The sequence below is a fragment of the Lycium ferocissimum genome, chromosome 1, assembly GCF_029784015.1.
Source record: "Lycium ferocissimum isolate CSIRO_LF1 chromosome 1, AGI_CSIRO_Lferr_CH_V1, whole genome shotgun sequence".
Classification (NCBI taxonomy): domain Eukaryota; kingdom Viridiplantae; phylum Streptophyta; class Magnoliopsida; order Solanales; family Solanaceae; genus Lycium; species Lycium ferocissimum.
Genome location: NC_081342.1, coordinates 62,030,931 through 62,044,369, shown reverse-complemented (window position 1 = coordinate 62,044,369; position 13,439 = coordinate 62,030,931). Strand labels below are relative to the sequence as shown.

The 13,439-nt window shown below is 36.9% G+C and overlaps 1 protein-coding gene across 1 annotated transcript; it reads right to left on the bottom strand.

Moving 5' to 3' along the window:
* Nucleotides 1–276: 276 nt before the first annotated feature.
* On the bottom strand, nt 277–6,254 carry LOC132056799 (protein NLP8-like). The gene is made up of 5 exons (XM_059449155.1): nt 5,014–6,254; nt 3,889–3,933; nt 2,738–3,430; nt 1,975–2,098; nt 277–1,449 (listed from the first exon to the last, which is right to left on the bottom strand). The coding sequence occupies exons 1-5, from the start codon at nt 5,803–5,805 to the stop codon at nt 425–427; spliced, it is 2,679 nt and encodes an 892-aa protein (XP_059305138.1). The 5' UTR covers nt 5,806–6,254; the 3' UTR covers nt 277–424.
* Between the last annotated feature and the right edge of the window lie 7,185 nt (nt 6,255–13,439).

Below are 13,439 nucleotides of genomic sequence, written 5' to 3'. Positions count from 1 at the left end.
GGTCAGAAAACTTTTTCCAACTCTCATTTGAAATGCCAAGACAGGAAAGTGTCATCCTTATTTCTAGTTAGCACCCATTTTTTGCCTACCATTGACATCTGATGCTTATCACATTTTTAAGTCTCCCTGTTGTTTTAGCGGTGTTTTCTACTCTAAAAGTACAAAGTTCAGGGAAAATCTCTAGTCCTAACACACCCATACAGCTGATCTTGCATTTCTAATTTCTATGGACCAATCTTAGGCGCCTTATAAAGTATTACAAAAGAGAAAAAAGCATCAGAAAAGGAAATTTATATATTTCTTACTGAATGAACTTTACAGGTTACTTTCACCATTACCTTACAGCCTCATCTTAAACTACATTGTTACCAGTAAACTTTTAGAAACAGGACATAGACAACACATTAACAAAAGACTTTGGTAACTAAGAGCCATTTATCAAAAAGTAATTACTACTGCCTGAGCTACCTATAGCACATGCCACATCTTGAACGAGAAATTTTACACTTCGCGTGCCAAGAATGTTGAGTATCTCCAAACACTCGTTCAAGTCTGAATCATTTACCAACATCACCCATTCCTCTTCATCATCAAGATACTGGAGCTGGAATGTCCCAGTCTGCAGTTTGTACCTCTTTGCAACCTCTTCATAGAGTTGGAAGCATCCTGCTGATGGCTCAAATTTAAATCGGATTTTATCTTCCTTGTAAGTAGCTTTTACAGTAATTGGTGAGCCACCATCCTCAACTCTGCGGGAGCTTGACGAACTGCCATTCATCGTTGAACGGGACGTATTTGACGAATCTGTCATGCCTGAAGAACTCGCCTTGTTATGTTCCATAACATTATCATCTCCATCCATTTCAATACTTCCTTTTCGACTGATGAAATGGCAGCCAGAATTGTCCAACTTTAAATTGCTTGTGTTCAAACCACAGTTCCTCCATCCTTCTTTTGTATGGAAAGAATCCAGTGACACATTTCCAGAACTGGTCCATGGCAATGTGTCGGGATTTGCGGATGACCCTCCATCTAATGCAACCAATTTGGAGCCATGATAAACTCCAGACAGTGAACTATCTGGTTTATCCCCAGCCCTGAAAGAGCTATGACTGAAATGGTTCGACTCTGCTAGTTGGTTTCCATCCACATGCAAGTCCTCTTCCATTTTCACCGCAGAGTCGTGAAGAAGGGATTCAGGATCTTTTAACGAGGCGTCTTTGCAGGGAAAGAGGATATGTTTGTGAGTGTCAAAATCTTGGAGGATAGAACTTGCTGCAACTAGACCTCCAGTGGTTGTATCAAACTTCAATCCTCCTTCTATCCCTTGGACTGATTTAAGCACTGTTCGTATATTTACTAAAGAACGATTCACTTTGCTTATCTTCCGGGATGGCCATCTTGAGATCCCATATTGCCGACATATCCTTTTCAATGTAGTCGGACACACTACAAAAACACATAACAAACAAATGTTATGATCATCGTTTGCAAGGTCATCAATTTTGTGCTTTCAACTTCAAACGGTTCTATAAAGAGTGCACCTTTGGGTAATGTCACTTTTCTTTTAAGAATATCACTGAAGAACAAAACTCAAGTATTGCTGGCTTAAATATAAGCCTTCATGTAAAATTCCAGACACTGCTACCAGATATATAGAATTAGAAATTGAATTCTGTACAAAGAAAGATTAGAATATTCGACTCGTGATAGGAGAGTTTGGATGGGTGGGTAAGAGCCCCAAAATCATGTAAGAAGGCAAATAAAGGGACAAGAGACGGTACTCAGTACATGTATATTAGCCTCAACTGGGACGACCACAAAAACCTGATTGTCCATAAATATTTGCAAGGAACATCTGAATCACAAAATAACAGCCCGGTGGAACAGGACAGGTACCAACTTATTAATACAATTTTCCAGAATGCCTAAATTAGTTGATTGTTTCCACTTGAAGAGAGTGTGTATTCTTACCACCAATGCTTTGTGCAGCATCCTTGAGGCTCCCAGAGAAGTATTGCTGAAGAACACTCAAGCTGACATGTTTCTCCGCTACGCTTCTTTTTTTCTCTATCTGTCTTCTTGATACACTCGTCATCTATAATAGGAAATGAAATAACTTCAGTATTGACAAACAAGAAGTATGAATTAAAAAACACATAGAAGGAACATAACTTGTCTAGGAGCGCACAAACTAAAGGATCGTGTGGTAGGGTATATTACGTAGAATAATACTAGTAAGTCCAGTACAATTAATATCAGTATTATTTATACACCCTATTCAATACTATTCTTATACATAGTGAACCATGAAATTAACAATACCAATACTATTCCTATTGTAATACACCCTATTCAATACTATTTAGAAATTATGCAATGCATGTTATTTAATACAACAAACCAAACAGTAGATAAAAAATAATGCCCAACATAACTAATCCAAGCATTACTAATCTCAGCATCACTAATACACCCTATTCAATACTATTCTTATACACCCTACCAAACGACCCTCAAGATGCAGTGAAACAGATTCTCAAGAGCGCAAGACAATATTCAATACCACATAAAAGGGTGAAAGAAAACAGGATACTCGAGCACGGCGTAAATGCAGAACAATTAAGTACACTCTCGTGGCACTTTAAACAACATAAACCAAGATTACCTGCTCCACCAGAATAAGCTAGGGGAGCATAGACTAGAAAACAGAAGGAAGACAAGTTGAGTGATATACCTGTCCGCGAGAACCATTAGCTTCTATTCCAGCTGTCTCTGAATCACATACATCTACAGGAATTTTACTCAAATCGAAAGTGCCGTCTAATAATGATTGCTGAGAAATCCAACTTGACAAGTCAATTGGTGGTAAATTCAGAACAGATTGATCCCTCTGTAACCCACACTTCTCACCCCCGTGTCCCACTAATTCTGCATCTGATAGTGTCCTCAGACTTTTGCAAATTCTCTGCATGGTACGTGAGAGGTTATTTAAGAGAAGCTGTTGTTCGGTGCTTCCCTCCATATCGACAGGAAGAAAGAACTCCAATACGTAATCATCATCACCGGTGAGAATACTACGTAATCTGATAGCCACTGCAGCATTTAGACCAAACTTCCGTGCATGATGAACAAGTGGATACTCACTTATATGGTATTCTTTCACATCAGGGTAGAAGAAGGGGTGGTTGGATTGGAGGGATTTCCCAACAATACCTTGTCCTTCCTCGAGATTATGTCCCATACATGCATGAAGAAATCCTTGCATCTCCTTTTCACTCACATAACAAGCTGTATTCTCAACACATATTACACTTTTGCTTTGACGGGGAATCCATGTCAAAGCAAGAGGCAGCCTATGAGCATGGCAAACCGCTCGCAGAACATCTTTTATCTCAGCTAAAGAAGCTCTTTGATTCTTGGAGAGACTCTGCAAGGAAGCAAAAAGACAAGGGGATATTAGAAGGGAATAACATGTCAGGACAAGCAATAACCAAAAACAGGAGTGGCAAACAGGCGGGTCGGATACGAATAAAATATCCGAACCACCCATTTTTAACACGGATAAAAAATGGGATAACCGACGAATAGTATGGATATCCACACTATCCATGAAAAGCCAAAATAATCTTAGACTCCTAGAAAGCAAGAACTCATGAAAAATAACAAGCAGACAAATGGGTGTTTATAATATGGATATCCGTATTATCCATCTGGATATCCATTTTTAGTGGATAATATCCATATTTGATCCATTTTTAAATAGTCAGTTATCCAATTCACATTTAAAAGTCAGATTGGATGGTTACTTGTTTTCTTTTAACCATTTTGCCCCTAGCCAGAAATAATGCATAGATCACCAGATGGCATGAAAATATTGAGTATTACCTGGGAAGAAAATTGAGGAGGCGTTGTGCTCCTTAGATTCACTGCCTGCAAATGACCACGAAGTAAAACTTAAACCATTTTTTCTTGAGGATAAATTAAAACAGATTAAGAGATGCTTAAAAGGACAAAAACACAAACAACAGAACAAGGGGAAAACAAGAAAATAAAAGAGCACACAGCAACATCCCGTTACTTTACCCTTCCGACAAATTCAGATAACCATAAAGTCGAGCCCACTATATGCACTTGCAACCTATATAACCTCCAAAGACGCTAGCATAACCTTTCAACCAGGCCAGCTAACACATAAAGATCTACATTTGATCAATCAAAAATGTAGATGCACTTAAAAAAAGTAATAGTATAGCATATTTTATCAAATGAACATGTTTCTCTTATGGTCGCTCTGTTGTCTTTTTTCATTTTTTTTTCTCTTCATGCTAATTAAGTCCTATTGGCCGCAGGGAAGGCAACAAGTGGGAGGACAAAAGTGGATGTGCCCCTGTATCTGTCTTGACATACAAAAGAGCTATAGATAACCAGGCTACATACCCAAATAAAACATAATACTGACGGAAGAAAGCTGACTACATCACGAGCATCACCAGAAAAAAAGAAAGTGAAAAATTACAAAAGGATGTTTAGTCATACACTATATTGAAAGACACAACTAAAACAATCAATTGATGCAATATTATTCGACCTAAAATTCTTCCATGGATACGTATTATGACCGACACACCCCAGAAGAAGGAAAAACAAAAAAGAAGAAAAAAGCAAAAGCCTAGTAGTCATAAGTAATACTCGAAGCAAAGACTATTAAAATGTTCATCAAGCTTTTAAATAGGTTCCAAAAAATGAGGCAGATATTATGATTTCTTTGGTCATCTATTTTATCTTTAATATACTGAAATAAAATTCTTTCCAAGTAGTAAAGGTACAGTCAGACCTCCCTTTAATAGGCATCCTCTATAACAACATGCTCTCTATGGAACTGATCTTTTATGTTATGTTATATTATATGCTCTTTATAACAACATTTCAATATAGCAGCAAAAAAATATCGGAACAAACGATGTTGTTACAAAAAGAGAATAAAGGAACTAATAGAATAAAGGTTGAAACCTGCAGAGCCCGACAAACATGACTCATTTCTAAATCAAAATCTGGCTTCTCCTTCGTAGTGACTAGTTCTAATACTGCACTACATATAGTATCATGTCCATCATCCTCTAGAACTGGTAAAGCAATCGATCCACAGACTTGATGGTCAGCTGCATATTTTACACGTAAATACTCAGCCTCCTTATAGTACATAACATTTGATGTCCACTCGGGTATTCTTGAAGCAAAAACCCGACCAGGAAGACCTGGTTTCATTTCCAAATCAAAAGTGAATTTCCTCGAGACCTCTCGATATCCAGATAACACTTGATCAAGTAGAAATGGCTGTTCATAGGTGCTTAAAATGTACTGATCACCACTCTTCATTGGAATCCAAATCTGAGCCAAGATTCCCCCACCGGATGATTCTTTAAACAGTTCTAATGCCTTGAGCATTCTCTCATCAAGTGATTGACTAGGTGATTTTGGGATTATACAGTTCCCAATATCAGTAACATAATTCTGGTCTTCATTTTGCTGAAACATCAAATTTTCCCCTTCATAGGGAAAAGTTTCAGTATTCTGTTCTTCACAGTTCAATTCTTCATAATTGATGGACATCGGATTAATCGGCGAAAATGCTGGATAAGAGGCAAACATTTGCTCTATTCCACATGAATCAAGATTCATAATTTCCATTACACTGTTGTATGTGTCATCTATATATGAACACCTTGTACCACCATCAAAAGAGGCAACACCCTCCATTTGATGACCCCTTGGAGATGCCCAAAAACCAATACCATTTTCCATAGTCAATCCAACTAACAAAAATCTCCTAATAGTTTACAACAACAACATATCCAGTGTGATCCCACAAGTGGGGTCTGGAGAGATGGGTAAACTGTACGCAGACCTTACCCCTATCTTTGTGGGGTAGAGAGGCGCCGTTTCCTATAGACCCCCGGCTCAAGAAAAGAGTTTTCGAAATAGGTTTGAAAAATATAAGAGTAAAAAGTCTATGAAATCTCTTGATAGTTTATTGCAACAAAATGTTAGAGAACCATCAAATAGTCCTCAGGCCAATTCAATCTCCCTATAGTCTAGCCATAAATGTATTCCAAGAATCCAATATAACAGTATCAAACCTTTTCCCCCATTCCGAACCTTTGCAACAAAAACTGAATCTCAGTGGATCGTGGCACCAAGACCACTCTATCCCTTAACACACTAGTCGCATATTTAAGGAATCTACTTACATATGCAGACTAGTATGTGAAGGGATTATATTACTTGTATGGAGGACTAAATTATTAAGGGTGAAAAAAAACTTTAAGTCTCAAAAAGGAGCAAAAAGCACTTTTTGAGCACAGATTCAAGAACTTCACAGTTTCCAAGAAAGCCAAAACTTTATCAGAAAACAGAAAGCTTTAGCTGTCAATCAAACTCTAAATTCCAAGAAAATTGTACCAATCAACAACAACATACGCAGTATAATCCATAAGTGAGGTCTGGAGATTTTCGATAAAATTCCAAGATATTGTACCAACTAATATTGGAATCAACAAAAACCCAAAATCATGGACAGATACAAACCAAGATATATGTACCTACTAGAAAGCAGTTGTATACATATAGTATATGGCTAAGAAGAGAAAAATGAATTGAGAAAAAGGGTGTATACTGAGGTTTTAGATATTTTTTTTGTAAGGAGAAGGAAGGTTCCAAATAATACCAACTTGATTTGAATTTTTCTGTGTGTTTGACAATATGAACTCTGCTGTGTGAACAAATAGCTGAGTATAAAACAACACAACAGCGGATTCCAAGGACCAGAGATTAAAAAAAAATGTTGAAGTTATTTATCACACAAGTGGTTGATGTTTGAAATGTTGGGCGTTGTTTGGTTGGTGGGATAAAAGGATAATAATTTGGCGATAAAAAATTGAGATTAATATATTGCATGTTTAGTTGGTGGGATATAACTTGATGGGATGTATTAAAATTGTGGAACTGGCTATCAGAACGTGAGACACCTCAATTCATGGGCTATTCTTATTTATCTCATCCCGCATGCCAAACGAGCTTTGTCTTGCAAATTGGGTCGGTCTAATGGATGAGTCGGGTTTAATTTGATTAGATTAAATTAGGAGAAAATAATATCTATGTAAGTGTCACGTGAGAAATATAGGTGGGGATAAGAGGATTAACAGTTCAGGAGTAAATATGAGCCCAAAATTGAATGATAAAGATAAATATATTAAAAAAAATATAACAAGGGATGAATATAGCTATTCTTTTTAAGAGTACTGGAGCAAATTGACCCATTTCAGTTTGTATTATGTCTGGTTAGTGAAATAAGGAATAATAATCTCAACGCTAAAATGATATCAAAGGTGAGATTGCTAATCCCATGAAATATCTCAACCTAAAAAGATATCCTATCAATCCCCGTATACCAAACGAGCCCGGTCTTTTAAAGTACATTTTTTCCACTATACTCATAAATGCTCTCACGTCAACTTGAATCTTTATGAAGATTTAAATATACTCTTGGTTTATATGTGAGTAGATCTTTTAAAATAATTTTTTTGAGACTTATAATCCTAAAAATTGTCATGATAACTTTAGTGATTATGAAAACACGTCACTAAATATAAAATAAATTAATAAAGTCAAATTATATTTAAATATAAAAAAAATTATTAGCATTATTTAACCCACTGATAAGAAAATAGTAGTATCACGATTATATTGGAATGAGGACTACTTGGAAATAATAATGGAGAGAAGGGTTAAAGGGAAAAGCGAGTCAAGGAAAGAGATTGTTATTTTTGGAAAGAATAGGAAGGGAAAATGGGTGGTGTAACATCTCCGAGCATATATATGGATTGTTTCTTTTCCAGAAGTTTTGTTGCTAAAAATAGAAATAGTACTTTTAGAATAGAGAGCTCTTTTCTCTAGTTGGAACTTCCTAGTTGAAAGTACAAGGGAGAAGCGTCAAATTTTTTCTTGTATTATGCGAAAGATTCAAATTTACCTTTTATTTTTAAAAAATAATTTTTAATTGTATGATACGTGGCGTCACCGGGTATTAAAATTCCACCGTTTAAAAATAAGGATAAATTTGTTCCATTTCGCATAGTTCAATGCCAAATTTGCCCTTAAACTAAGCGAAATAGAACAAATTTGACCCCAGCTAGTAATGACGAGACCTATTTGACCCCATCTATTAATAGAGGACAAGTTATATCTATTTTTTTCAGATCTCAAGTGAATCATGTCCAAACGCCAAAGAGATATAGGATAAGTAAGCAGGAGAATAGAAACAACACGTTACTCTTGAGCAATTTGGGTGGCCTTGAACATAATGGACAAGTTGGTCCAAGACGTATTATGAAATGGAAAGCTATTGATAAAGAATTAAGAAGATACTCAGAATCTTCTATCCATGCGAGGCATAAGATTCCAAACTCCTTTGATGCTGACACTATATCTTACTCCAGCTAATCCAAAGCTGTCCCTCTGGCAAATAACTTATACATGAGGATTTAATAATAATAAGTTTACTTGATGAATATTTTTTTTTTTTGATAAATAATTTCATAGGAGGGTGTGGAGCAGGGGCGGAGCCAGTGTATTGGTTACGGGTTTGGCCGAACCCAGTAACTTTGGTCCAAACCTGTATTTTCTTAAGAAAATTCTTTAAACATGTGCAAATTATTAATATAGAACCAGTAATATAAAATTATTAGAGTCCCGAACCCATGCTCAAATCCCAGCTCCGCCTCCGTGGAGGCGTCTGTAATCAGGGTAAAAGGATGGTGAGAATTGGACGTTCTTTTCCGGTGTTATATTCTTGTATTTTCACATTCTTAGATTTCTATTACTACTTGGTGTTTCTTTAGCCTTGTTTGTTATATTCTTAGTTTTTTAGACTATTATCTAGATGTTTATGCTTGTTGCTACTACTTCCTGCCTTCCTTTTTCACATTTCTTAGAGCCGAGGGTCTCTCAGAAACAACTTCTCTATCTTCTCAAGGTAGGGGTAAGGTCTGCGTACACCCTACCATCCCCAGACGTCACTTATTGGATCACAGTGGGTTGTTGTTGTTGTAGTAATTTCATAGACTTTCTTTCAGTCTGATTTCCTTGTGATATATGATATTACACTATTTATCTTGTTTTTTTATTTTTTGTAAGAGTTTTTAACTTAATTATTAATATAAATTATTATATCTGACTATTTTTTCCCTTTTGAATATATTTTTTATTTAATTAATTTCATAAGTTAATTAGGAGGTTGAAATATAAAGCTTCAAAAATCAATAAAAATTATTAATGGTGCTCTTCCACCGAAGCAAGTTCATTATGCATGGAAGATGTCGGTTTCCACCTCATCTGCAGGGCACAGCTAGAAACCGATCGTGTTCAGTCGAATTCAGTAGTTTTAGTTCAAATTTTGTATTTATATTTTAAAATTTACTAATTGTATATACAAATTAAATTTAGAACCTAATTACTAATCCATAATATCCCTATTCTAAATTTAAAACTCATAAGAGTTCAAATCCTGACTCTGATGTTGAAGTAAAGTTTTTCGATCCTGACAAAGGTATTTCGAGTAATGGTGTATTGAATGAAGAAGATGGTGTATTAGATGAAGAAGATGAAAGAGGTAAAAGTGTTATGAGTATACGAGGTGATGAAAACTCTTCAACACATACATAAATTCGGTATTGGACAATTGCAATTAGTTTTGGGCTCAACACCAATTTTGGGTCATTTCCTAAAGCAACAAGTGGTGGCCCAATGCAAAGAGAACAACCCAAATGCAGAATGTACAACATAGTTATAGTGTACATAGTCACATATAAAAAATGACACTTTGATTCTTTTATGAGTTGTACAAAATTCATGATTAGTTAGTTACATAGTCTAGGAATTTAGCATTTAGTCCCTAGAATAATTGTAGAAATTAGGAGGTACACTATGCAGAATTTTCATTGAGAAATACAAGGAAATTTCTAAATCTCATCTTCAATTTCCAACATGGTATCAGAGCAATAAGGCTCGATCCAATTCCTTTCAACTTCATTACCAAATCTCTTTTTTTTCTCCTCATTGAAGCTTCAATTCTTCAAACCTCTATTTCATAATGACTGAAGAAACCCTACTTGCTGTTGGAGTGACAGCTGCGACCGGAAAACAGAACAACACCATTGATCTATCTCACCATTACTATCTTCAACCGTCAAATTCTCCTGGTATGACTCTTGTGCACTCCATTTTTTATGGAAAGGATTTTCCAGGTTGGAGAAGGTTTATTTTGATAGCACTATCTGCTAAAAGGAAATGGGATTCATCAATGGATCATACAGTGCACTAGATTCAGCTGACTATCTTCAATGATATGGTGACTGCATGGTTATTGAACTCAGTTTCCAAGGACATTAGAGACAGTGTCATCTATTCCAAATCAGTTAAAGATCTGGGGAACAACTTGGAGAGGAGGTTTGGGAAATCTAATGAGCTAGATTCATTGAACTCATATGTAATTTGCACTTGTGATTTGTCACACCCTGACGAGGAGCATGACGGGCACCGACCTATAGGCCGGATACCACCTGGCGTAACAGTTACCATGATTATCATATAACCGTTATTCGATATAATATGACTTGGACATGACTGAAAGGACACCTACACGTAGAAAAGGCCCAAATATAGATATATGCAATGATCCAACATATATGTATATATATATACACACACACATACATACATACATACATAAGCGAGCCGACAAGGCCGCAACAATATCATAAGTGTCATAAAGCCGGCAAGGCTATCAGGAGAATACCAAAACCCAAATCAAAGCCGACAAGGCCAGACATAATATCTACATATATCATAATAACATAAGTATACCAAGAGATAGCAAGCCCGGAGTAATGGTACTTGCTGACGCCGCTAAAACTAGAAGTCCTACTGTGGTGGAGGTCCTCCGCTACGCCTATCAGGACCTGCAACACGAAATGCAGCGTCCCGTGCAATGGGACGTCAGTACGGATAAAAGTACTGAGTATGTAAGGTAGGAATCAATAAGATAAGTAAGACAGAAGTATAAAGAGGATAGAAATAACCTAAGCCATCTGAGAACGTATAATATGCAATGCATGAGTTTAAAAATCTTATGCAAGTATATACATATAGTAGTATCATCATCAAATCCTCATCATCCTGGGTCCGGGGTATCATCATAACATGCCCACTGCAGTGGTGTACACATCTACGTGCCTGCCCGGCCGACTATAGCGCGGCGCGGTATAGTAAAATGGTGTAATACTATATATATATATATATATATATATATATATGCATGAGGAGTAAATGAACTGACATCCGGCCTTTCGGAGTGACGTAAGGTCGGTAACCTCCGAATGAATTATGAAATTCGTATCGAACTTAAAGAAATAACTCAATGATGATAAACATGGTAATATTTCAAGAGTCATTGAAGAAGTACATCATACTAATGGGGAAACAAGTAAGTATCAATAAGGAACAATATAGTTATGGATAAACAAGTAAGTTACATACCCGAAATCGTCGATCCGCTACTTAAAGGATCTATTCAATCCCGCTGGTCCCTTGCCCCTACATGGCGATATATGACCTTAGTTAGGCCTTAATTGACATCTATATATAACTTCCACAAATCTTCCAACAAGTCCCAAACAAGGCCGCCAATAATAATGTCAACAATAACATAATCAAGAGATTACATTCAAACTAGACTCAATTTTACCCAAACTTCTTTTCGAATTCCATCCATAGCCAACAACAATCACACCATACTTTATGATCTTTCTTTCACAACTATTTACATATTTGGGACTTGCTAAGCCTTTTTATCAACTAAACATAAGAAATAAAGTGAGAACCATACCTTATATCTTGAAGAACTTCACTTCACACAATTCACTCTAAAACTTATCCACCACAACTTCAACAAGAAGTAAGAACAAGCTCCTTCCATAAACTTGTTAAAGATGTCTAAGCTTGATCTTTACTTGAAATAGTTTAAGATGTTTATGGAGAATTTGGAAGGGTTGAGAGAACTTGAAAGGTCTAGATAAATTGTGGTTTTGGAGGAAAAATATGACTCCAAGTCGTGGCCCATTCTATTTATAGTAATTAAATAATTTTCCACCGCCTCACAATCGACGAGAAGCTCGACGGTACTGTCATTGTTCGACGGTCTGTCGACTTGCAACCGTCGAGTGACGGGAGCCTCTGATTCTCAAAAGGTAGCTTGACGGTGAAGATCGACGGTCCTTCGATCAATCGACGGTTCGTCGACCATCTCGTCGAGTTGCACCGCCCAGTGCCTTCTTCCGTCATCGATTCACTTAACCACTAGTCCTTTTTAATACTTGTCATATGTTACCCATGAACGTAGACCTTTGTATACATGAAATAACATCTCTAACAATAGTTTTAATCCCCTTGACAAGAGTTCGTCATGGCTTGCACCTCCCGTAAACTCAAAGACACCATTATTTTACGAGTATATAATACAAGGTACGAGACATGCTAGCTTTTCAGAAGGAGAGATGTAACATTCTCTCCCCCCCCCCCCCCTAAGAACATTCGTCCTCAAATGTTTTAGAGAACCTGAGGTATACTTTTTTATGTACATTTCTATGGAAATTTCGGCATAGTTTTCTCTCTAAGTTGGGTACCACCAACGCCTGCACACAGTAACCCAATCTATATGCCATACAGGATACCGTACTAGACAACACGGAATCATATAATAACATTTCCCATTACATTGCCTCTCGGAAGGTTCACATATGACTTTTACCTTGCAAGCCATTTATTGATAAGGCGGAACCCTGTAAAGTTCCTTCTGGAACAACATCATCTTTAACCGAGAATAAGTGAGGATATTTGGATTTCATTTCTGCCCCAGCTTCCCATGTCATCTCTTCCTTATCCCTGCTTCTCCACAGAACCTTTACCAAAGCCATATCTTTAGTTTTAAGTCTGCGGACCTGTCTGTCGAGGATGGTAATAGGTTCTTCTTCGTAGGATAGATTCTCCGTGCCTTGTATATCATTAAAGGAGTACTATTTCGGGAGGGTCCTCGACACATTTCCTCAACATGGATACACGGAAGACCGGAAGGATCGCTTGTAGTTCTAATGGCAGCCTCCAATATAAGCTACCTGGCCTACTCGTCGGGCGATCTTATAAGGTCCGATGTATCGGGGACTGAGTTTTCCTTTCTTACCAAACCTCATTGCGCCCTTCATAGGTGATATTTTCAAAGACACTCAATCACCTACTTGAAAGTCCAATTCTCATCGTCGTATATCCGAACAAGATTTCTAGCGGTACCGAGTCGTACGTAACCGTCTCGAATAAGCTTTGATTTT

Bases quoted from the DNA above. Each gene is read 5' to 3' on its own strand.
- LOC132056799 (XM_059449155.1), bottom strand. From the start codon at position 5,805: ATGGAAAATGGTATTGGTTTTTGGGCATCTCCAAGGGGTCATCAAATG. The intron at 3,934-5,013 runs GTTTCAACCTTT...GGTCATTTGCAG, and splicing joins ATGTTTGTCGGGCTCTGCAG to GCAGTGAATCTAAGGAGCAC. The intron at 3,431-3,888 runs GTAATACTCAAT...GCTTCCTTGCAG, and splicing joins CTCCTCAATTTTCTTCCCAG to AGTCTCTCCAAGAATCAAAG.